This window comes from Osmia bicornis, chromosome 9 (genome assembly GCF_907164935.1).
Source record: "Osmia bicornis bicornis chromosome 9, iOsmBic2.1, whole genome shotgun sequence".
In the NCBI taxonomy this organism is placed as follows: Eukaryota; Metazoa; Arthropoda; class Insecta; order Hymenoptera; family Megachilidae; genus Osmia; species Osmia bicornis.
Window position 1 is genome coordinate 7936949 of NC_060224.1, and position 26860 is coordinate 7963808.

Consider the following 26860-nt stretch of genomic DNA (forward strand, 5'->3'; position numbering starts at 1 on the left):
AAGAAGTACACTAAAGTTGCCGAGTAAGTTTCCGTTACGGATAACTTCGTTTTTCGGAAAAACGACTTTGAAAATCTTTGGATGCGTTATGGATCACTACAGATCGATACTGAAAAACTTTTGTTCGAGGGACAAGGAAAGTTTCGCCCGTCCCTATAAATCAATTTACTCGGAATCAAATCGAGTGTCACATCTTCAAATTGAAATAAAACGCAAAGTATTTGATTTTTGTATGGTTATTACAATAATTATGAAAAACAATATCATTCAACGGTCCTTCGCCGAGTTTTTTGCGAGCTTGATACGTTTGACCAATTTCACGGGGAGGAGACACTAATTGCCACCAAGATCGGATGATTTAACACCATTAGATTTTTTTATGGGGTTTATGGAAAGTGAAGTTTACATCAATAATCCAAAGACTATTGACGAGGCGAGCAACAAAATCACAGTCAAAATATAATGAAAAATTGGGTGAAACGCATCAGGCTCGTGAAAAAAGCCGAGGAGGACATTTAAATAATACTATCTTTCATAATTAATGTCATACAGTAGACTTTGTGTTAAAATAAAGAAACCATAAAAAACTCACATACTTTGCGTTTTATTTCAATTTGAAGATGCGACGCTAAATTTGGATAACCCTATACATCCCAGTTTCTGTCGCGAGTGTCTGTAAGACCCTTAAGATTCAGTGTCGTCACGATTGTAAAACGATCCTCGTCGCAGGAGATTAAAGTTTTTTATCGTCTGTTAGAGTAGACCCTTGTCACTGTTTCGCGAGAACGTTCCAACGTGATTCGTCCACGACGCAAGCCGTAAAGTCGTACACTCGAGTAAGCAAGAAATTGTTCTCGTCATTCTTCGCGCGTTCCCTTTTCCCAAGGAAAAAGAAAAAAGAAAGGGCGATATTCAGCCGAGCAGCGTGATTTAGGCCCGACTCGTTTATCGTGGCCACTTTTTAACGAGGAGAACCACGAGAACTTTCGAATTCCCAGCCAGTTTGGAAAATATTATTTATGGAGGGCCGACAACAAGCGAGTTACCTCGTTCCCTCTGCTTTATGGCGCGAGAACCGGCTAGCTGGTTCGTTGAAATTTTCGCGTATCACGGAAACGGAAATTCCTCGGCTTCAACGATGTTTAAAAAGTTTGCAACGATACCGTAAACCGTGGAGACATTTTCTCGAGAGGATAAACGAAATTGGAGTTGATTTCGTTTCTGCGGCGCCACGCTCGAGCGTTATTTCAAACTGCTCTTCGAAATTCGCGTTACGTTCAGAGAAACGAAAGTTGTTCGTTTCTTTTTCCCCTCGATCGAAAATCGATCGAGTGCGGGTAAAGATTTTCAGCCGGCTCGTCGGGGTTCAAAGGTGGTTTCCTTTCGAACGAAATAGAGAGGAGAAGCGAGCGACAGGGATAGAAGGAAGCGACTTCTGCAGTTGGTGGATGAATATTTTAACGTCTAGCCCGGGAATAAACGGACGCCTGCTAAAGGCCTGACTCGGTCTACTTGCTGGATGTCCGCGCCAGTGATTGTCAACTTTTCTGACAGCTTTACGCTGCCGTTTCCACGTCACCGGTGACGCGTGATTGCTCGAAAACACGAATAAAAGTCGCTCGTCGGTTCGACCGAACCGGTCAAGTAATCACTTTTGCGAATTAAACCACCCCAGTAGTACGACTCAACAATGAATCAAACAAATTAATTAGCCATTCACTGCTTTAGAATTATTTATCGTTTCGATGCAGACGAAGGAAACCGAAATATCATTTATAACTCTACAGATATTCGACGAATTTACCGCGCCAGTAGTACGAGTCAACGATAAGTCAACCGGATTATTGTTTAAGTGATGCAACCGTTTTAGAATCGAAATTTCTCTGCGAGATATTCGCGTCGTTCGAAAGGAGGACAATTGAAAACGATAGAATCGATGTGATGTAAGATATTTAGAGAAGATTGACGATTGTATCGCTCGGTTGGGGATCCCTGTTTCGAAGCAAAACTACAGCGATGCCGGTTAAACAGCGATGGCTGGCATAGCGAGGGGGGAGAAGAGGGATAGCCACCGTGACTTCGACTACCACAGCTCGTATCGATCCCCTCTATTATTAGTTCGTCGTCGACCCCCATTAGAATCGTCAGAAACGCCGCTCATAACTCTTTTCAGACTTCGTTATCGGACGTTTCAGCACGGATAACGCGTTTGACGTGACTGTCGGCAATAGCTTTCCGGTTATACACCGTAGTTTCCTCTTCGTCGTGCGGAACGGTTAGAAAACACTGACGGTAAGTTATGCAAACAGGAATAACGATGATTCGAATGTTGTTAATCACGCTCGATCCATCCGACGGTTATTATCGACTCGAAGGGAGGGATGTTTTTTTTATTTTTACTATTTTATTTTTCATCTTGTTTACCCTCGCCGTTTTGCCGAATACGCGTTTTTTATTCGGAGCAGCTATCGGCGGTGAAATGGAAAAATATTTGTCGTTGCTCGCGTTCGAAGGGGAACGGAACGGTCGAGGAGAGGAAGGGAGGGTGCAATTCCGCGAGACAGGAAGCAGCTATTTAGTGGCTGGGTATAACCTTGCAGGAGACGGCTACTTCTGGAAGCTTCATATAACCCTCTTGAAAGCCACAAGCGGTTTTGTCGGAAGGACTAAAGGGGTGGAAGCAGGCTGAACAATACGGCTGTATAACACAGAGGAGAGAAGTTCGAAGCGGTATTGATCGAGTCGTGGTTACGTATTTTCTTCTTTCCAGCGAATATTGTTTCTCGATGCACATCCCGAATAAACAGAGTTATTATCGTGTTCCCCGCCCGTTTGTTCGGGCAAGTTTATTTATTTCAAAGTTACGACTGCCACGAAGGTAGACCGAGTACGTATGCAAAAGAGGCCTTCGAATTTCTAAATTATTTCTTTACTCGTTTCTTTTTTATTCGAATACTTACACGTTCCTATAACTCGATCATTCTTATCAGATAGGGGTTGTTTCTACTGCAACCTCGAAACCAAGACACATTAAATTCGCCCCGTGTTCAGCCCCTTAACTAGTATTCTCATCCTGTCTCTTACAATCCTATCCATTCTAGTTTCCAACATTTCCAGAAAATGCATTTCACGTAGCTTGCTCACGTCTTCGAATTTATTTATCCAGAGGTAACGAAGTCGCGTTATCGTGTAGATTTTCAAGCAACTCTGAATTCCCAAAATCTACCTCGAATTCGATTCGAAAATTCGCCTTGTTTCGCCCATCAAACAAGTTCTAAAGCTGTTCGTTTAAAAAAAAGGGAGAAAATAAATAAAAAAAGGAGGATCCTCAACGATTCCACATTCGCAATTAAAAACTTTGTTCCGCGATGCTTGCGCGTGTTCAAACAGGGAGAAAAACCGAACGGTAAATTACGGTAGTCAAGTGAGATACGATACGTTGCAACGATAAAAAAAAAAGATGAAAAAAGAGGAGAACAGTACGATTGGTCCGAGAACACAAAAGTTTATGCAGTTACGATAGAAGTGTATTTTCAGAGGTATGCGGTTCTCTTTCACTTACTCTTGATCTCCAGGTGGTTGAAAGTTTTCGTTATCGAGCCACTTATTACGACATTGCTCTGTAATATGACCAGCCACCGTTTCCTCGTAAACTACACGCCGGACTGTACTCTATAAAGCTACTCTTTTGTACACCTGGATGTGATATGAACCTATCCGGTGAGCAAATTTAACCCTCTGCGGTTTGAAGCTGGTATATTCCCGGAACGGAGCTCGCAGAGTTATTCATTCCATATGATATAATCAATTTTATTGTGTTCCTGCCAGGTCAATTACTTGACCAGTCTCACTGTCACTGTTTATTAACAATTTCCCTATAGCAAAGCTTTATCACAATTTCTTCTTTCTCCTTCACATTCGAATCGATAAACGCAGATACAATTAAAATTCTGGGAAATATGAAATTGCATCGCGCCTGATTTAATAATAATTACGATTTCGTTTAGCGAAAACAAAACGTGAAAAATAATTCCAGCACAAAGAGCCATTGTATCGCTGTTGGAACAGAGAAATTTTCTTCTTTTATTATTAAAATCCGAAACACACGTCGTGCCATAATTATCCCAACAATTACGCGCGATATCGAGTAAAGAGGATTCTCGTGAACAACGAGAACGGATGCATTCTGAAATCTCGAGCTGCCTAATGGCGATCCCCTCTTTTTCCATCGTCAAGGATTCGGTAAAATGGTTGAATTGGAAAGAGGGAAACGGTCGAAGGAGAAGTAGAAAATTGTACGCGACGAGAGAAACGAGAGGCAATCGTGGCAAGAAAATAGGAATACCGAGGTAGCATCGGAAGGAACGTTTGTCGGAGCGTTTCATTGGAACAAATCGCGACCGATCTGCCGCAGGATCTCTAATATCGGGAGTGCAACCCTTAATATTTCTCCGTTTCGCGTGAAACGTTTCCTTCACGGTGTGTTCCGCTTCGGTTCAGAGCTCCTTTATCGGCCGTCCTGCCTTTTATTCGCCCTCCTGGAGAAACCGTCTGCGAGACAATGGCTGCGATGCGTCTCTCTGCTCTCTGCTCCGCCTCTCATCTACCTTCCACTCTTCCTCTTTGTTTCACCGTTCGACTTTATCTTTGTTCCTCGCCAGGAGAACCAGACTTTCTAGTCGTCCTAATTTTTCACGGCTCACGAAATTTCCACTCGTCGTTTAATCCATAGAACGACGCAACGCCGCGTGCCGTTCCTTTACACTTTCCAGGAGAAACTGAATCGAGCAGATTCGTTTCATCCTAATAAACATTCTCGATTTCGAGGAACAAAGGAGCTGAGCTGGTTCCACGAAAGATTCTTCAAAGTTTCAGTTCGGAGGCATTTATCTCGTTGATCATTCGAGGGAAATCGACGTTTTCAGATGTACGAGAACGGGATGAATCGTCTGTTGCGAACAGCGTACGCTCGACGGATGTTATTTATCGCGGGACGAGCGATTTCTCGTTCCGCACAGAGGCCGACGAACATATTACATTAGGAGCGAAGAGCTGGCGATAAACAACGGTCGATCGTGAGTAACGAGAGCGGCAACTTTAGCCTGGATTCCGTATCCGCCGTTGTATCTTCCCTTGCGCCTCCCGTGGGCTTTGAGTTATTACATTTTCCAGCTTCACCGTGGCGAGCTGAACGGACAAAAGGATGTGTGAGAAAGGCGCCGGGAAATATGGTGTACCGGCTGTATCGGAAAATTGTAGCACGTGTCGCGACACGGATCCAACAAGACGGTTAAATGAAAATTGAACCGATACGAGATCACACCGTTCTTGTCTCAAACGATTCCACGGGGAACATAGACTTCCTCGTGTATCTTCTATGCCGCGAGACACCGTCTTCGAGAAAACGAACAGATGTTATTTTCCCACTATCACTGGACATTTTTTAAGGGGATAGACCATTATAGAATTTTTAAAAAATCGGAACTTTTGTTTTTGCTTAAAAGGTGTCGTAATGTCTTAAAAATGATATGGCCAAAGATTATGGCTGGGAAAAATCTCTAAGTACTCGAATTTCGAATTTTGGGCCGGACTCGTAAATCAAACAGATCATCACCAATCGATTTGAAAATTTAACAGTATATTGAAAACAAAATTCTCTAACGAACTACGTAGGATTTTTTTCATTATATTGCATAGTTCTTTTGTTATAAATAATTTTCTGGCGATTTTTTCTTGAAATTTTACATTTTCTCTTAAGGGGGCAACCTCATGTAAATGGTCTGTTTTTCAAGAATTTTTTGGGGAAAATGTAATGCGCCGATTGATTTAAAATTTGAAGTGTCATTTATTTACGTTATAATGTAAACAGAAATATTATTTATAAATTTTGATTCTTAATAACGATGGTGCAATGGCGGCTTGAAAATGGCATCTTGTAAATTCGCCGTGCAGTGTACAGTGCACAAAAGTGATCTGGAACAAAAAAATCAAAATGGAATAACTACTTTATGCAAAAACGCTCAGCATGACATTTTACTTTTATTAAAATTTTCAAAATTGCGAAAATGGCAAAGTTTTGGAAAAAAAATCGGAGTTTCGGATATGAAAAATTCTTAATAACAGTATTTTAAATTAAAAAAAAACAAACATCGGAGCATGTCATGCTGAGGCCAATTGTTTATAGAATATATATGCCAAGTTTCATAAAGATCGAGTAATTAGTTTTTGAGCTAATTTTGAGCACGGCGTGCGAAATTTTGCGTTTCGAGAAAAACGCGTTTAAAACTTGAGTAACAGATAAATCGCCCAATACAACCGTTCACTTGTTTTTGAAAATAACATACAAGAACATCTCTGATCACTTTCTTTTTACATGAGGTTGCCCTCTTAAAACATACGCTATTTTTGCAAAAATCAATATATCAAAAGAATCCTACGTTGTTCGTTAGCTGTTCTCATATCTAATAGAAAATATTTTGGTTTTTTATCTTAAGTTAAAAATTGCAAGATCTGCTGGTCCGACCGTTTAGCCCTATAGAAAAGAGGCGTCACCGAATCACTATACAAAAATTAATAATTCAAAGTTTATTAGTTGTAAAACAAAGGCATGCTTACAGAATTTGGATTTATTCTATCATTTAAAAAAAAATTTCCAAAATATGCCTACTTTTTCTTGCTCTAGAGTGGCCTAACCCCTTAAATAAACGAATAAGAGACGAATTGCCATAGTCTTTTCTTTGTCGAACCTTAACCTTTGAATTGATATACCAGAAGAGTTATTTTCAGATACTTTCATACGATGAAATTACGTTAGACTTTCTATGTTTCTTTCTGTTTAATTGATCGCCTTTTCGTCAAAGGTTTCCACGCTATGAACTCGAAAGGATTCGCAACGTGTGCCTCGAATATACCAAGGGAAAACGCAATTTCGAAAATAGAACAGCTTTGACATCGGCCTGTATTCCAGCAACGACGAGAGAAAGAAAAAAAATCGGTCGAGCGATAAAACTGTGTAGAAAAAAGCGTACAGAGGGCCTTTGTACATCGCAGGGCCGGTAGAACTATCTGCTGCACCGATTTTCAAAACTCGCCACCTTTTTTTTCCCTCCTTTCCATTCATTTCTCTGTGTTTTAATTTGTAAATCTCCGTTCGTTGTTCAATGCTCGGTTCGTCGCTGCGCCTTTGTCTCCCGGAACCTCGAAACGACGAATACTTGATGATATCCGGCTGACCTGGCGAGCCAGTCTTCGAGGAAAGTCTTCGACGTGGAAATACTGGCGTTTCGGGACGTCACGGCGAGCTGAACTTGGCATAAAATTTCGAGAAATCCAGCATTCTCGACTTTATTAAACGACCGCGAGGGAAGTTCACAAATATCTCGAAGAATTCAGAAACGAAGACGTGACTCGACGACTAAATCGCGTTTACGACAAGGGTTGATTCTCAATTAGGAAAAATAATAATTCTCGAAGGGTTGTTTCATCGCGGAAACTACTTGGTTCCGGTTCGACGACACCGGAAGAAGGTTGCAAGTTTTCATGGAATCTCTAGTTTACTTTCCACTCGAGACCCCGTGAATCATTTCATCCAACGACAGCTGCCACGTAATTTCGCCTGGCTAGGAGTTACGTAGTTTGCGGTGCATAATGTTCTCCGAAGGTCAGCTCATGTTATAACGTTCAAGGGATGGGGAGAGCTCGAGCGAAAGGGTTGCGCAGTTCGAGCCATTAGCCTGTAGGATAATTTAGCGCTTAGTTACGGGGCTGGCTGTGTGTTACGCCAGTCGTATCCCTCGGTATCTGGCCTCGAAACGGAAACGGATTATTGTGTCCTGAGCTGTGTACTGAATTACACCGCTTGCCTTGTAATCGATACACTATACTTCACGCAGGGAATTACTTCGATAACCCATAAATCGTAAAACCTGTAATAACCCGATGCAGTTTCAGCCAGTTTTTACAAGGTGAACCTGGAAATAATTAACGAGTCGTATCGCGAATGCTGAGTAGAAGGATTGTTTTTGATGGATCGACTGATCACTTTGATGGATCGCGACATTACACGGTTTCTCACTTATCCTTTGCCACAGTTGACTCGTGGATTATGGAACCGGGTTGCGCTAATCTACTCCGAGTATTAATCGAGCAGTTACTCAGCCGAAGTTACTCAACTTTCATCGATTCTATCAGTTATCAAAAGAGAGAGAGGGTTTCGTAACTTCCCTAACTCTATCACGTTTTGAAAGGCAACGACTCCTCGAATGATAAAGAAAATTCGATTCGAAACGAGGAATGCTTTAACAGGCATCTATCCTTTTTACGAAGCTGGCTAAAATAGGGCGGGGAAACTCGAAACGTCATTGGATATTCAGGAGGCTAACGGTATCGATAATCAACCATATTGAATGATAGATATCTCCTAGATACTCTATATTCTATATCAAGGATACCTCTCGACGGCTGCTGAATCAGATAACACGCTGCGGCGATATTTTCTGCGCTCGCCATCGAAACTACATTCGTAACAACTTTTTCGCAGTAGAAAAAACGGAACTTCGAGCAAGACAATGAAAAGGCAAAGGCAAACTTCACCAATCCACACACACTACTTTGTCTTGCCTTGTTGTACCAAATCTTGAATAGGTCGAACAGCTCACCACCGTGTCCTCTTAGAGAGTATTCAGCATAAGTTTCTTCGTTTCCTATCCACTAAAGCTGGGAGTACAATGAGCCTGACTAATCATAATTACAATCCTATCATGTCCAGATTCAGAATCAAAACACTTGAGCACAGACGCAGTGGAGCTGAAATTTTGTTCCTTCATAAAATTTTAACAAACAAAATTTACTTCTCCAACTCATTAAGGGGTTACGCCTTGTTGGGATCGGGAAAATGACGTAATTTTCAAGATTTTTTTTGCCATTCTAACAAATATTTGCTATGAAGTGAAATATATCATCGAAAAATACATGTTTTAAAGTAGTTATAAGATTCTTTTAAAAGTAAAGTGTTAAATAATGAGGGAAATACAGCTCTTCTCTTGCCCTTTTCTTGCGGTGCCCATCTTCCAAACCGCATATTTGAAATCAAAACCAAAGAAGATTGAGTTAGTATATTGTATTGTTAAGGGCTTGAAGGAAGGGTCTTGCGAAATTTAGATTTGCACCAAGATGACAAGAATTTTACTGAAAAATCCGGTTTTTGAAGTGAAATTTTGTTTTCTTTGCGATAAAAAAAAAGTTTTTCAACGGAATTAAAAATCCTTCGTTCAGGCCCTTAACAATACAATATACTAACTCAATCTTCTTTGGTTTTGATTTCAAATAAGCGGTTTGGAAGATATCTTGGCCACCGCAAGTGATTCTCGAGAGAAGGGCGTTGTACGAGCGTTCCCTCATTATTTAACATTTTACTTTTAAAAAAATCTGAAAACAACCTTAAAACATGTATTTTTCGATGGTATATTTCACTTCATAGTAAATATTTATTAGGACGGCAAAAAAAATCTTGAAAATTAACCGATCCCAACTAGGCGTTCCTCCACGTACAACCAGGCAATCAAATCTTTTCTATCAAACTCAGTACTACTCTAAATACGGGCATTTAGACACTATCTCAAGATTATGTAGCACAGCCAACACCTTTTTGCAGATTCTATTGACAAAATAAAAAACGATAACTATAGAGCTCTCACTGTTAATGAACGCGTAGCGTAGCGTCACGGCACACGTATTAAAATCGACCTACTATAATAATGTCTAGGTTTATAATATTTCTGTATGTTGACTGTCGAGCGTCCTCTGTTTATATTAGCATAAATTTTTTCACCATTAGTATATAAGAAGTTTCTACATATCTGTGTGAAAATGGTTTCACCCGTTTAGAAGCTAAATAAATAAATAAATGAGTAGGAAAACTGAAAACGCTTGATCCAGCGTTTCTAAAAGTCAGAACAGAGAATTCCAGTGGAAAGCAAGCCCGAAGAGAAGAAAGGATAAGTTGAAAAACCATCGGCTCGTTAGGCAGAACGAAGGATAAAGGGAAGGAAATCGCAGGGACGAACGGTCCACCGATAATTAACCCGGGTTAAATGCAGATCCAGAGATTGTCCGTTTGCAGCCAGCTCTTCTTCCTCGACACTTAGCAGCCCCAGAGGCGAGATTTTCGCTGCAGTCGAACGCCGAATCCGCGTCCTTTGCTCTATTCAATTACTGGCATGGGATCGAGAAGGTAGGTAGAGGATAGCCTGAGGTGGTCTCAGCGTTCTAACGAGGCAGCATGGCAGTTTTCTCTTACGAACAGAGTACTTCGGCATCTCTTCTAAACTCAAAGCTCGTTTCTTTGCGCGACCTCGAAAGGAAACATCTCTTCTTCCTTGCTGGATGAGACGCAACAGAATTAACAATAGCATTGACTCCGTTCGTCATTACGAAGGTTAAAATTCATTCCTTTCAGAGGGTTGAACGCGATACTCTGTTAAAAAAAACGGTATTCTCCGAGAAGAGTCTTCTTTAGCCTGATTTCAGGAGGTTCCTTTCGTTTGTTTTGCCTCGATTTTCCAGCCTCCTAGCTGTAAGCTCGTTTTACTCGAGCCTGGATAAAGTTTCCACCGCGGTGACTCGACTGCAATTCGATGCTCCATCGTTCGCTTGTCAGCGTAATTGCAAGCATCCTGCCTCTCTTCGCCAAAAGGATTCGCGGCTCGAGCAAACACGGCAAGTTTGTCGCGAAAATATGGTCGAATTTTCGGTGCAGCTGCCTCGAGAAGCCCTCGAAAAGCTTCTTCTGTATAACTCCTGATCGCGTCGACGAAGAAGTTACTCGGCAAAGGCTTAATCGTCGGCTAAAGTAAACGAAAACAAGGATGCCGCGAGAGGTGGCAGGCTTTCCTAAGGGATGAACCGAGGAGAATTTAACCCTTCGTCGAACTTTGAGATAACAATCGTTTGACTTTTCAAAGGTGAAGAAAGAATACTCGTCGATGGTTTGGATAACTTAGCGCAGGCTTGAATTTGTTTAACGATGGAATAACTGAAGGTAGCAAAGTCCCTTTTGAGTCCTTGCATTACCACTAACGATCTAAGAGCTAATCGAAGGGCTTTCTTCCTGTAACAGCGAATTTCATCGATGCAAAAGAAAAAAAAAACAAGCGATATCTTCGTCGAGGTTCGTTTCGTTCATTGTCGTCGGGATAAAGTTGCCTCGCGTTGTTGGAAAATCACGGGGAAGGTGGAGCGAGAGAGGAGAGGCGCCGAGACGTCTCGACGCCGGTTTACCGCCGGTTTATCGGCGTCGTCTTCTCGCAGACGCCCTGCTCCTCTCGTCTCCCGGTAGTCGCTTCATCTCCGTTTACACCGTGCCTGTTGTTTCTCTCTCTTCCTCGCTCTCCCCTTGGCTTCATCGAAACCCTGTCTCCTTCCATCCTCTCCGGATCCGTTCTGTTTCTCTATTGATCCTTTCTCTACCCCCTGTGTTTGGCTGGCCGACTGCAAGCCACTCTGGTTTAGCCATTTCTGCGCTAGACGCCAGATAAGCGACGCTGATGGACCTAGCGTCGCAACATAAGCGATCCAGCTGAATTTTCGTTCACGGAAAAATATCGGGAAATTTCCTTTCGCGAACAGACGAATTAGGACGTCGAAAAGAAAGGTAGCATTTGCGAATCATGTCAATCTCTGCGTACGACTTTAAAATATACCTTGATACATCCAGGAGGCAAACATCGTGCCTTTTCAGAAAGCAGGCCACGTCAAGGCTTAATGTACGAACATTTTTCCGTCTATACAAATGTAACTCGACGTTTTCGCAATGTATTAACCGATAGGCAACGCGACCCGTTCTCTAAGCTTCTTGACATCTCGTAGTCCCTCGACAAGGCCAACGAAAGTGCACGAGGCCTAGGTGACCTACAGCTCCTTGTTAAATTATTCATCGCGCTGACAGGGCGGTTTCCGCGTCGACGAGCATCATCTTCGTCGACGTAACGTGTGCACCCCTTGCCTTCCCTTCGCCGTTCCCGACACGCGAAACACGTACCGTTTCCTTACCCTTCCGTGGCCATCTGCGACGCTAGATTAAAATGCTCTTCATCGTGGTCGGATCGAGGACGTCCCCCGAGATGCGTATTTCATTTCCATGCCATGACGCTCTCTCGAAAAAAAAAAAATGATGAAGACCGAAAGGAAAAGCTACTGGGTGAGGAGCAAGGGTGATATTTCAAGCAAACGTTCCCCCACGACGACGATTACTCGAAACGATCGTCCGACTTCGAAACGCTTAAATTATTAGCCCACCGAGCTGTTATTCCGGGCACAGGTAGCGACAAATCGAGGAAGGGCAGGAAAGTTGGAAGAACGAGGAAGAAGCAGGGGATACCATTAGAAAGTTCCTCGAGACGTTTATTTTCAAAGTAATGTGATATCGAGAGACACGAAAAGAAGAAGGGAATTTCTTGTCCCCCTTGTTTTCAAAAAAAATTAATGGTATCACTTTTCTTCTATACACCGGTGGAATTAATTCTGGACACTTTGAATAAAAATATTCTTTATTTCATATTTGTGCAGAAAATGTATATTCTGCTCTGCTAAATTGATACTGTAATATTTTTATTGTAATCTATAATGTTTATGCTTAATATTTTCACATGATTTGGTTGGTAAACGTTTCAAAATTTTAATTTAAAAAAATCTAAACTGTGTCGGTATTTTTGGTTTTGTGCCTGATGTGAAATAGCCAATGAAAGTGTTGGATATTAATTTTTTTAACTGAAATTGTAATTTTTATTGTATATTAAAAGTATGGCTGTATAAGCGACGCCCTAAAATTAGAAAATAATGATCAGAATATAAAATATAAATGATTATAATTTGAATAAATGCGTATCCAGAATTAATTCCACTAATATATGTATTCTACAGGATGAAATTATGCGAAAGGTTCGGTATCATTCGGTTCGAGCCGTTTTTATCCTTGATTCGTTGAAATGAACCGCGACGAATTCGATGGAGTACAGTGCGTGTACATAGACTGAGAATGAAACGTTTCAGTAGGCCACTTTGGAATAGCTCGAAATCGGATCGAACGCGGTATTAGTTTTCACGAGGTCGTAAAAGGGAATTTACGAGCCGAAAACCATATAATGTTATTACCCGAAATGGTTATTTCTTTGGACGAAGAGATTTCAGGACATACATAAAAGGCTGGGCCACGTTATCGCGGCTCGCGTGGATTTCAAAAGGGGGCATGGAAATTTTTACGACCAACACTTTCTCCTTTTGCTTACTTCGCTGTTCTACTTGGACGAATGAATGCCTACCATTCGGCCATTTATGTTTCTGAAGTTTAGGGGAGGCAATCTATAGACTGGATTAGCCGACGTGTTTACCCTGGGGAAGACGAGTTAACTCGTCGTTCGAGTGAAACACGTTCATTTATCCGAACTTGTGTACGACCAACGAGACAATTAGGATTGTTTAGGGTTGTTTCTGACAGTGGAATCTCGCCCACTCGCCCCTTGTACCATTGATTTTTATCCTTCCAATAAATATCAGAATTTATTATCTAATTCTTGCTGAAACTTGGGTGTTTAAGGGGTGAAACAGCCTCCCTTCGACTGCAAAGAGAAGGCAAGACGAATTCGAAAAGAAATTGAAAGTTATCGGAAGAAGAATGAAAGATGTTGGGAAAACTGAAACGTTTCCTTCAATTTCCTTGCGGGGATGGATTCTATTTTATTACAAGTAGACTGCAAAACGTTTGAATGAGTAGTATGAAATGTTTTCGAAAGAGATATTTTTCTCCCAACAATAGCTTGATATTTCTCGATCGATTGTAAGAAAATCATTGGTTACAGGTCCACAGTTTTCATCCCCGTGTGATAAAGAACCAGCACCAAGATGGCAGCTTTCGTGGCGAAGCAGATGGTTGGTAACAAGCTGAACGCCGTTAAAGGTAAGTCGCATCTTCGATAAAAGCAGCGAGTTTTCTTTGGAAATTTCCTTTCTTTTCGTATTTCTTTCGAAAGTCTTCGCTTCGACGATCAAGGATTATCCTCGAACGCCCGAACAAACTTGCGCTCTTCTAATCGACAGAGAACTAGAGTTCCCGGATAAAATTACAATTACCAAAATATTCTTTTTACATAGAGAAAATTCTCGAGATCAGGGAAAGCAACATAATCGTCGAAAAAACACCGTTTCATCCTGTCTTAATACATTTTTTTCGATAAGAAACATCAGTCTTTCGCTCGGTAATTTAGCTCGCGAATTAAGATTGATCGTTCGCGCTAGCCAAGCGAAGATGGAGGGAGGGAAGGAAGAAAGCATTAGATCAAATGACGAAGCATCGTTATCCTGGCGCCAAGGCTTTGGTTCGTCGACTATGATAAAGAAAAAAAAAAGAAACACGAAAAAATTATTTACTTTCGCCAACGCTATTGCCGCGTATTTTTATCTTATCGATCCGAGTTAAAAGAATCTTTCCTTAACTCACGCTCGCCCGAGTTACCGATAATACTTGAAATAGAATCTTCTGTAATACTGACCCTTCGATGCTGTTCACGTAACCGTGTCAACGAAATGATATAAAAAGCTTGTCGCTTTTGTTATTTATGACTTTGCGTCGCGTTATATTTTCGTCACTCTGAGAAACATTTCGTACCTGATTTATCCTCGCCTTCCCGCCTAAGCTTTGACAGCTATTGCTTTTCGGATTATTTCGCTAGTAGTCTATACCCGTTATTAGATCACCTAGAATGCATATATCCGTAGGAGGCCATATCGAACGCGTATATTCTTTATTAGGCCACCTCGAACGCGTATATTCGTCATTGGGCCATATCGAACGCTTATATTAGCTACCAGCTGATACCGAACGCTTCTAGTCTAAGTAGAACGTATATATTCGTCAGTAGACGGTATCAGACGCATATATCTGCCTGCAAGCTACACAGAAGCTGTACATTTACAAGCCTCAAAGGAGCCATAAACCTCATAGACACGGGCTCGATTCCATATACTTTCGATCACACGATACAACATATCCCATTAAAGTTACAAGGTCTTTAACGTAGGAGAATTCCACGGTGGCGTGGGAATCGCGGCGTTGGATCGCATGGATTAAAGCGAACCCACCGAGGGCGTACAATTGATTCGGCTCGATTAGAGTATCGCCAAGGGCCATCGAATCCTCGAAAACTGAACGACACGCGGTATATTCCATTCCTAGTCAATTATATCGTTCGCGGTTAACTTTGCCAACTGGTCGGTTGATAATCGGCAGCTAGCAGCCGCGAATCGAATTGCTAGCAAACCAAATCGACGCGCTTAATCGAATCAACCTGCTGTTAATGATCCACACGGCAAATGTCTACAATTAGGGCCCCGACGAGAAATCAATTGAAAAGAGATAAATTCTATGCACTTTTTAACCCTTTCACCACTGTCGGGACATATATGTCCCAGAGCAAATATCAAATTACTATTGGACAAATACGTCCCAAAACCGCGTATTATTTGAGTGTTCCAATAATCTTGAGCTTATTCCTTGTACATGGAGGGATGATTGCTGAGGCCATTCTAAACAACTTTTTCCTTTGCCAAAATGTTAGTTAAAGCTTCGTTTTCCAGTTCTTAATGAAACACACTGGCCAATCAGAGCGGGCCGAACCGCAAGAGTGTTGGGTATGCTCTACGTTCAAACCGTAGTCGTAATCAAGTGCATCGGCACCACGTCGGTGTAATAGGATTCGTTGTTAATTCATTATTCGATACAACTTTTTCCCAACGAATCCTATTACACCGACGTGGTGCTGATGCACTTGATCACGACCAAGGCTTGAACGCAGAGCATGCCCAACACTCTTGCGGTTCGGCCCGCGCTAAAGGCGCGCTTTGATTGGCCAATGTTTTTCGTTAATAACTCGAAAACGAAGCCTTAATCAATATTTTAGTAAAGAAAAACGTTGTTTAGAATGACCTCACGGATTCTACCCCAGTTCTGGGACACCCTGTATATAGGCAACTATGCAAAGCATGTTTTTTGTTGTATCACACGTAAAATATAATGAAGATTGTTCCATTACAACATCCTTGTTATTTTACTATTGGGACACATTGTCCCAGGACATTTTCAGAATAGTAGGATATATTCAAAGTATAGAATGCACATATTCATTCATTTTAGGCGTTATTTCACTAGAAAATGTAAAAAGTATTTAAAAATATTCAGTGGTGAAAGGGTTAAGATAAGGTTAGGTTAGGTTATCAGAAAAAATATAATTTACCTCACGGTAAAAACTTGACCAGTCAACCTGTCTCCTTGAAAAGAATAACTTCAAAGTGTGAATTTAAACGAAGTGTTAAAACTGGTAGGTAGTTAACCAACTCTAATCTTGATATCCCGATGATTGCCCGTTTTATTGGATACTTTCTCATGATGCGTCCTCCGCGCTGTGCACTCTATTAACAGGAATTAGAACTGAGCAAGGAGACTATTGTTGACTGGTCAAGTTTTTGCCGTGGGGTAAGTTATATTTTCTCTGATAACCTAACCTAACCTATGTAGGTTAGTGATGCGCTTTAAAAGTATTGTGTACATACATTGAGTTGCATTGAACTTGTCGCAGTGAAGTTGGCCACGCATTCACTCACCGACGCGACGCGGCGTGAATACGTTAGTGAATTTGTAGCCAACTTCACTGCGACAAGTTCACTGCAACTCAGTGTACCCCACAAAGTCATTAACTTTTGAAAATAATGATTTTATATCAATATTTACTACAATATCTTAGTAAATACAAGCGACCCCCAATTTTTATCAACAATTTTGGATTCTAGGGGCAAACATACATAGAATTTACCTCTTTTCAATTGATTTCTCATTGGGGTCCTAATCGACTTGCTTCCTCCGATCCACTTTCGAATGAATTTGTAACTTTCATTTATAAACGCTTTGCTTTAGAATTGATCTTCTGCAATTTGAATTTCTTTGAATTAGTCTCGATGATCTCTTTTTACTTTCCGAAGGATCTCATAGTATAGATTATGTAGCCGCGACAAATGGCAGTTCGCGAACGGAACACTTAATCACTGTTATTCGTGTTACAATTACAAGTTGGCCGGTTGGAAGTGGGAATTGAAGAGAAGCAACCGCGGGCAGAGAGTTTCGGTCGACGCGTCACCGGCTGGCTTGTCGGCTAGCTGGCAGCGTAAACGATGGCTCGCAATAAAACTTCTGTCATTAAGGGGAAAGTTTCAACCCCCTTGCCCCGGGAACGGGAGAAAGAGAGGGAAACAGGGGGTACGGGAGGCAAGCGTATCGCGAGGAATCCGTAATGGGAAACGGGGACCTTCGTCAAGCTACGAGCAAGCCTCGACCTCGAATCTTTCTTCGGGCCAACCTTAACTCACTTGGACATAATCAATCCATCCTCCACCGTCCTGGCTTTTCTATCCTCTTCCTTCTCCACCCGATCGGTTCGCTTCTTCTGTCTTTTCTCGACTGGCTCGTTTGTTCTTTCGATGTCTTCCATTATGTACATTGACCGAGGAATCGTCTCGAGCTCTGACTCGATTCTTCTCTACAATCACCTTCCTTGATGTAACTTTTAAATGGCCTCGCTCGTTTTTCCTCCCTCGTCCCTTAGACTCTTCTCTGATTTGTTGGAATTCGGAGGATCGGGTCTTGGGATAACGATGTATTTTACGATAACGAGAAGAGCATATTCTGATCGATGTGATTTCGGCAAACTCGTAGCTTTTTCGAGAGCTTCATTCGATTTCGAATGTATTTCAGAAAATCAGGGGTAATAATTTCAAGAATGCGCAAACCTGTAGTTTAGGAAAGTAGATGGATCGCTGGAAAACAAGCCGCTATTGCTGTATTCACGAAAGGATAAACCGGGCGCAATCGTTCACCGAGCAATTATCGCGAGTTGTCCATCAGGGTTGTAAAGCAGTCATGAGGGAGGAGAAGTCGGAAGTTCCGAGAGGTCCGGAAACCAGCGGTTTGCTCGAGGGTGCGACACGGGATTTTAGCGGGGAATGCGGTCAGGAAACTTTCGCGAACCTCCAAGAGTGGACGAATCGAATGGCAATTAGTTTGGGTTGACCCGAATGAATGCTTCTCTACGGATTTCCTCTTCCCCGTAGTGTTGTCGATTTCCTTCTCTTCTATTTCTCGTTTTCCATATCGCGGCGTTCGCCGAAGAATTATCGAGAAAATAAAACGGATGAAAAATCGTGATTATCTTTGCGGCAGCTTAATAAAACGTCTTTCTCCTCGATCGATCAGAGTTTCTTGAAAAGTGCACCGTCTGTTATCAAGCGAAAGAGAGATTGCTCGATAAAACGATGAATGAAGAGGAAGATGCCGCGGGAAATATTGTAGATCGCATTACTATCTCGAACGGTATTTGTCACCGGCAAATCTGACGTTTCCTCAGGAAAATCTCCCTATTTCACGGCGCAGTCATAGTCTTGCTAGCTTCCAAACGGATTCGTAGCTGGAAGGAACGAAATCCTATTCGTTGCGGATTTTATTTGCCATCCGCTGATACGATCCTCTGCTGGAAATCGTTGATACATATTTCAACGGTACACTTTCGTCAACCTTCCTGCTATTTAACGTCGAATTCTAAAACGAACGAACAGTATACAAATTATTATCGTTCCAGTTTAACTGGAACGTTGTTTCGACAGCCGCGAACGGGTACACGGTCGGTGGAAGCGAGAAAGATCAGCTATAAATTCGTAGACGGGAGAGAATTATTGCGACAACCGCTCGGTAGGAGATATTGTAAATAAATAACAGGATGGTTATGGTAAAAGGGGTAGAGGTGCGCGGGGGTGGGTGCGGTAATGCGCGTGAACGGCGATATTTACGGCGCCTGGCTACCAAGATAATTATCTCTCGCGTTATAAATCATGCAAATGGTATGCAAATGTCGCGGCATTGTTTCGATTCGCGGAACGGCTACGCACACCGATCGTCGTTATCGATGCTTTATTCCCGATGTCGTACGTTATCGTTCGAAAAGTCTCAGGACGCTCGTCATACAATTTAACGAAACTGCAATTTTTCCTGAATAATGAATCTCGGTAGCCATCAATTTCATTTCTCTAGATTAATATAAATCGATGACCAGCATGTTAGTGATATGCGGCCCGACTAATATGTCGGGTTCCCGATTATTCCGGTAGGTTCGGAAAACATCGGGCGGCCTCGGTCGGGTAGCCTGACTATTTCGGGTCAGGTCCGATTTATTCGAGTACTCGAATTTCGAGTCGAACAATGATCGGTCGGTCGAGTCGAGTCGATCGCTTGAATTTGTCGAGCTACTCGAAATCGACGAACTACACGAAAAAATCGAACTACGCGAATATTCGAGCCCTCGTAAATCGAAGTTTCACAATGGCTCGAATATTCGAGTAGCTCGCTTTTATATCAAACAGTTCATCGATTTCGAGTAGCTCGGCAAATTCAAGCGATCGACTCGGCTCGAACAATCGAAGCGAGTTCAGCTCGGCTTGTAAATTACGAGTACTCGCACACCTCTGTCCGATTTTTTCCGAGCCCGCCCGAGCCCGTAATATCGAGGGTACCCGCACATCCCTACAGCATGTATTTATAGAACAAAAAAGAAGAAAACGTGATCTGACGAACAACGTAGCGGTAACACGTGTTAACGTTAGAGAAACAGGAATGAAAAGAAACAACGTGCTCTTACAAAATCGACCATCAAACGAAGTCGATTAGCCACGCTCTTCGACCACGAAGGAAAGCAATCGATAAACGAACCGATTGTCGCTCGTTCCAGCCAGATCCAACGTGGTTCCATCAATTACCCTCCATGGATCCGGGCATCGTATCTGGGCCGAGCCCCAAAACCTGAACTATGGCGGATCCAGGCTGCGGTCAGAATTGGCCGGAGCATAGCTGCAATGCTGGTCGACCGATGTGTTCGGCGCGGTTCCGCGGGAAACCCGCTAGAATGATCCTCGTCCAATTTAAATGAACTTTCACGTGAACTCTATTTACGAGGCGAGCGGGACTCCTTTTTCCACGGAGTTTGGCGGCAAAGAACAAAAGAGCGATGAAAACAAAAGAGCACTAGCTAGGAGCAAAGTTTTCCAAGGATTACTCCATTCGACTTTGAATTATTTCCTCCCCTTCCCCCTTTTCTTCTCCGTCGCGCGGATGTTACCCCAAGAGGGTGCGCTTAAAAAAATTACTCCACGCCATCGAGTTTCAACTACTCGGATTAAATCTAGCGTTAAACACGACGATGTCTGTTATTTTTAAGACTATAAATATATCTCCAGAAACACCGTCAATTAATGAACGTAGCAAGGGTGTGCTTGCATAGAGCGTGTAAACACTCGGGAAAACTAGCCGAAATTTCTTGTTGGCATTTTCACACCCCTCGCTTTGGTAAGATACCTTCGAACGATATTTCGGATGAAATGCACACAGCAAGTTAATTAACATGTTGAGTGAAAATTGGCACACGCCGCAAGACATTTGAAATTTTAACTTATATCGTTAGCATGATAATTCACACGTGATCGTGTTTAAAACAGCAGTATTGGTAAATGAAATTATATATGCGTGTTGGATGTTGGAAAATCATTGTTTGCTGAACTTACCGCAAACGTGAAAGGAACAGAGGAAACTCGGAAGCTCGAATTCAAATGGAAGAGCGAAGTTCACGCAGAGATAATCAAATATCGAGGCAGGGCTCAGCATTTAACCGGCGAATCAGCCTGTTCATCGATACCACCGCGCGACAAACAATCGTCCCAATTAATTATGCGCCTCGTGATTTATTTGAGGGCCGGTCTAGGCGTTTCAACGAGCCGTGACGGCGCAGCTGTCCGTCTGTCGTTGACACGAATGCACTTTCGAAAACGATGTATGCGCGTCTGTCCCGTTTTGATAAATTCATCAGGGAACAATGGAGAAGGTAGAAGAAAGTTTTATATCTTTATACGAGACTCTTACTTTCGTTTCCAGTGTGCTAAGAAATATCGATAGAGAATTAAAGGAGAAAAGCAGGGTCCTGTTAAAAAATTTATAAAAGGTGCTACGTGTTCGAGGTAACGTTAATGTTACATGGCAGAAACGTATTAGAAAGCCTGGAAAATCAATCGGTTAATAGTATCGGCCAATGGAATTGGTTCGCAGAACATTGCGGCGGCGTTTCGATGCTGGGAAACGGCCACGTGGGTTGTCCGTGTCCGCGAAATGTCCGTTCGGCCGAGGGCAAACGTGCTTCCTGCTAACTGTTTCCAACTATCGACAGAACTTTCTACCGACCAGCCAGCGATTTAATTAAATATCGCGAAACACGCCGTTCCTATAATACACCTAGCACCTCAGGTTTTACGGAAATTACCGTGGTATCTCTGTTTCGATCGATTGTGCCATGAGTTTCAGAGAAAAAAAGGAACTGCAACGAAATAGGTCTGTCAACAAATATCACCGACAATTTGTTGAAACAGCAGATTTTTCTCGGTTTTCACAGATTGAACGTTACGTATTCTAGATGATAATATTTTGCTCGGTTTCTGGGTCAGAATCCGAGGTACACACGGGTTGTGGAGAGTTCCCGTGACCGATCGTTTGGAACCAACACGTGGATTTTATAAACGAGAACCGCTTCGTTTCATTCTCTCTCTTCCGTCTTCGCGACAGCAATATCCGCAGCAGGCGTGTCGCGTTTCGGTGAAATTAAAGTTGCAAGATAAACGAGACGCATTTACGAAACGACCGAAAAATTCCCTCGCGAACCGGAAGGCTGAACCCGCTACCTTCCAGCTGAGCTACGATATATTTTCGAGTGCCTCGTTCGTAGACAGCTTCGAAGGGTCGAAGAGATTCCGTGAGAAAGCTACCCAGCAGCCGAGTATAGGCGTTTGCTGCCAATAATGATGGTCATAGCCTGAACATTTGCAAGATACATCGGTGGATGCTCATCGTTGTGTTGGAGAATGGCCTAAAAAGCCGACCCGCTGTTTCGAGGCCGAGTTTTCGCGGTTGGTCGCGCACCAACATATCGATCCTACCTCCGAGGTGGCAGGGATAAAATACAGCCACGTTGTAAGGCGTTGCATAGACTAAAGATAAATAACTATAGACTTCGAACGTTTTACGCGAGCAATTACTTATTGAAGGAAAAAGTAAAGTGCCGTGCGTCGCCGACCTTCCGGACGGATTCTTCATACCTATATTATATGTAGGATACCGGCGGAAAAATTATGGCGTTTCGTCTCGGGAACCGTCCACTATAGAGTGATCCTCTACGATCAAAGGAAGTGCCGTCACAATGTAGTATAAATGGACCCAAGTCGTTTTCTCGACGGGGGTGCATACTGTAGCTGGGCCCGTGAGAAGGTTTCGATGACAGAAAAGGGCTTGGGTCCATTCATACTGGTGTGGCGGCACTTCCTTTGAGTCCACTAGCGAGAGGATCACCCTGTAGAACTCGTCAGTGGGGCTAACGTGGACGATCCTTGCCCCAGACGCCTGAGTTCTACAGGGTGATCCTCTCGCAGCCGGATACAAAGGAACATTGGCAACAATGAATCCCTTGACCGCACCATAAAGAGGTCCGCATTGTCGCGTGCTAGCGGGGACCTAAGTACACGGGCCAAAACGACTCTGTGTGTCTTCATGGTGCGGTCAAGGGGTTCATTGTCGGCAGTTCCTTTGTGACCGCTTGCGAGAAAGGATGGAATTACACCCGCGACACCTTACGGCCATCACGGGAAAGAGACCCAGGCGCCGGGAACGCCATGCTCCGCTCATAACCCCCACATATAGGGATACATGCCTCGAGGTGTATTTGTATTCTACTCGCGATATTTATTTATTTCAATCACAAAATGAAATACAAGCAAAGTTTTTCATACAATATTCGTCGTGACAAAAGTAGACTCTAGTTCTAAGATGGTTCGGAAAAATCTGACCTGGAGGGAAAAGTGTTGGGTATTTTAAAAGGGATGAGGTTATGAGGTCAAGGTTTGGAGATGACTAGGTTGGATGAATCATTAAGAATAGAAGGAAAGACTTGGGGTGGTTGTTGTTGAAGGTTGACTTATAATACGATGAGAAAGCCGGACTATCTAAGTACGATAGTGAATGATTCGGTATACAACACCCTTAAGACAGAGGGAACAATTTCTAAGTCCCTGATTAGCCAATTTGGCAAAATTATACTTTCTATCAGGGCCGGCCTGTGCCTAGGCAGACTAGACGGCCGTCTAGGGCGTCCATAAGACGATTTTACATCTAAGAATGCAAGAAGAGTAATGTTTACTTGAATATTAATCAATGTAAATGCAAATCTAAATTAATTATACAAGCTTTAATGTTAATTTTATAAATTTTATTTAAGGTACTTTTTTTTCATGTGAAGCCCTTTTTTGGAGCTCGCTTCGGACCCCCGAAATTTTATTGAATAATATTGCAAAAATAAGATGATTATTGCTCACGGTTACTCAGTCAACCTTGTCCAAATTACGTGTGTCGTTGGAAGGTTCATATACACGAGGGGATTAATTCTTATAATCAATCATCGGTGCTATTGTCAATTGCACAACGACACGTAATCGACGGTCGACGAGTTGGCGAGAAAATTCAATCGATCTAGTTCCCTCGATTTATAGTTACACTCGATGAATTACAGCCGTCGACGAGTTTCATCCGACGTTAAAATCAACGCCGGATTAACGTGATCTGAAATTGACGCTCGCGGAAATGATTAATTAACAATTTATCTAGTGTAACGATGTGTCCCATTGCCGTTGATAATTCATCCCGAATTAATCGAATTGTCTATAATCAATGTGGCTCTATGAAAATAATATAATCGTATGTTGGATTATCAATATAATTAAACAAAGCGCGATCAGCGAGTATTAGTTAAACGAGTCGACGAATTAAGAAGTTCCCACGATAAGAATCGTGCTACTAAATGTTGGACAAGCGTAATCGCAACAGTGTAAGGTCTAATGAGCTTAGCAGGTACGAAGGGAAAGAAGAAACGGCTAGTTCCTCGAAGATCCCTATGGAACTGTTGGCGATGAGAAACTACGCAAATGGAGTATCCGCGTGATTAATTCAGAACTCTCGAGGGCGAGGATGGTTATAAAGCGAGAGGGATACAAAAGCTGCGCTTTTGTTCTTATTTAACACGTCGCAATCCCGAGATAAGGGTCACCAGTGTACAATGCGCGGCCTCTAGAATTATTTCACTCTCCATTCAAATTCCTTTCGTTTCTTTCCTTCGGATAAATAAATCTTCCTCTGGAATGATGTGCATTTTCTTCTATGCAGAAATTGTTTCAACAGTTTAAAAATGTTTTTTCCACGTATCGTAGAAGTATCGAGACGAAGCAGTTGAAAGAAATTGACGTTTAGTTGATTTCCTGGCTATAATCAGTGTTTCGCGTCGCATCGTCGCGTCGGCCAGGAACGCACTTCCTGTCTCGTAGTAATTATGCTAATCGTTCTAATTGCAATTATTCGGCTGCGTACGCTGTTCCAACAGAGTGTAATCGATAGCGATACAGTAGCAGAGGATCTCTGACCCGGTGTAAACAAAGTTTCGACAAGTTTCAGTCGGGCGAATGGAGGAAAGGCTCGCTAGCTCGTCCAGGTATTTAACAAACGCAAGCAGCTTCGTACTGAAGGATCGATCGTATGCTCGTGACCGAATTCGCGAAATATTTAACTAATTTAATTAACGGAGTAGCTAGTGGTTCGAGTTCTACTTAACCGCGATTAAACGTAACGAACGGTTGCAAATTTCGAAACGTCCAGTCAAGGATGAGTATTACTTAATTCGATGAAAGGAGGAGCAAGGTAATTTATCGAATTCCTTCTTCCAATATTATATCAAAGGGCGTTTAATATTTATTTATTAAACAAACTGGCAGAAACGAGGACGAGGTATCTCTCTCGTAAGGATAATTTTCACGATTCAAGGAGCAAGGATCACCAGTTTGATAACTTTGCTCTTAATAGACGCCCCCTTCAGAGAACTATGTGTGTCTGTCCCTGTTTCAATGTTTCACTATCGTCACATTCGTCGCTTTTGTGCCCTCGAATCGGTGCTGTACTTGGAGACAATGGTCCCATTAATCATGTCATTAGATCAGGATCCGAGCTGGAAATTCGAATGGCGCATACACGGGCCCCGTAGTCGGTTCTTGCCCCTTGACCCGTGAACGTGGAAAGGAAATTCGCTCCAACGACTTCGAACATGGCATATTCTCGAGCAATTCACGGATCGATCGGAACCTTGATTTTCTCGGCAATCGGTGTTTCGCGTTAAGAACCTTTCTTCTTCTTCTTCTTCCTCTTCTTCCACGACTTGTAAAAATGCGAGAAAATTCCAATCGCGTTAGACGAGAAGCACTCTAAAGCAGCTTTTAAGCTCGTAAAGAAGACTCCTGGCTTCGATCGTGATAATCGTTACTGGGCAATCACGTTAATGCACGAAATATAACGACCCACTTTCCAGCTGACGTGATTTCCGTGCCGAATAATTCAAGAAAAGGGCTCTTTTCTCTGACGATGAATTCGAACGATGAAAGGTTCCCACGAGTAACACCCATTTACCCGGGTTACCGTTCCCGGTTATTTTCGGCAATCGTAGTTTCGGTATCGTTATTGCACCGTTAGGAATCGAATTGTATAGCGAGGAAAAATCGTGTCCGCAGCGAGCATACAGGGTTGGTTAAACTCCATATTTTATTACGGTGGTCTCGCGTATGCAATTATATCTCCATGCAAATGATCCGAGCCCCGAATTAGCAACGCGACCGATTAATTAGCGTTGCCGTTGCTGGTAACGCGAGTCGCATCTGCGGGAATCCTTGTCGATCGATCGACACCGAGCGAGTACCAAGTGGAAGCGAGCGAACGAGCGAGCGAGAGAGAGAGAGAGAGAGAGAAAGAGGGAGTACACTGTCACGCCGAGTGATTGCAGCTGCAACAGCAATTAGCATAATCGCGACGGAGAGGCATTTCTGTGGACGAGAAGGATAAAGATAGATGCACCGAGGGAGAAAGAGAGAAGGCTAGGATGATCGACGACATTTTCGTTTGCGTGAAGCCACATCCTCGTTATCCCTAGAGCCATGCTAGAGAACGATCCATCGATCAGAGATCGACGACGGCACCACGGAATTAGAACAAAGAGAAGTCATTGGCAGACGAGAGAGATTGAAGGGCCGATAGTTTCGAGCTCCCCAGTTTATCATCGATTGCGAAACGTCCTAATCTCCGCTAATTTTCCCAACGAGAATTTCACTTTTTTTCCTATCCTGTACACGTTTCGCGATGAAATAGTTTCAACCCCTGGCTGGATTTGAACCCCGGCCAAATTAGAGCATCCAACCAACTCCAGCGCGTTATCAAGCTATTATCCCTTGTATATTTTATAAAAATATAAGGGATGTTAAAGAAATTTCATCGGCTACACTTTACGTCCTATTAATTGAAAATTAAACACGGTCTTCCATTCGGAATATAAAAGAGGAACGAATAAATGGCGGGGTCGAGCCATTTCGCATCCCCGACGATGTTCCATTCCCGATGCCTATTTACCAAGCCGAGGGGGTATATCGTGCTCGGGACGTAATTTTCAGGATGGCGAGATATCATCCCTTTCGCGTGCCATTCTCACCCTTCTCAACCCTCCCGTCCAGCTCTCCCCTTTCGACGGACTATATTAAGGATTCCAGAAGGATGCTGCCGTATCCAGGAGGAAAGGCTGGCTCCAGCTTCCTATCGACGGAGGTTGGCTGCGGCTTAGGGGCGGTGGGTCGGGGTTGGCTGCAACGCGTCGCGATG

The 26860-nt window shown here is 42.8% G+C and overlaps 2 protein-coding genes across 3 annotated transcripts in view; one reads left to right on the forward strand and one right to left on the reverse strand.

The window, feature by feature from the left end:
* LOC114875078 (protein Skeletor, isoforms D/E-like) overlaps positions 1–26860 on the reverse strand; it is a 226049-nt gene that overhangs the window by 89883 nt on the left and 109306 nt on the right.
* Positions 1–26860, forward strand: part of LOC114875090 (complexin) — a 174928-nt gene that overhangs the window by 54428 nt on the left and 93640 nt on the right. For both annotated transcript variants that reach the window (XM_029185014.2, XM_029185013.2), the window contains one exon: positions 13854–13951. In XM_029185014.2, coding sequence (XP_029040847.1) covers positions 13897–13951 — 55 coding nt within the window. In that variant the 5' untranslated portion in view covers positions 13854–13896. The remainder of the gene's footprint in view (positions 1–13853; positions 13952–26860) is intronic.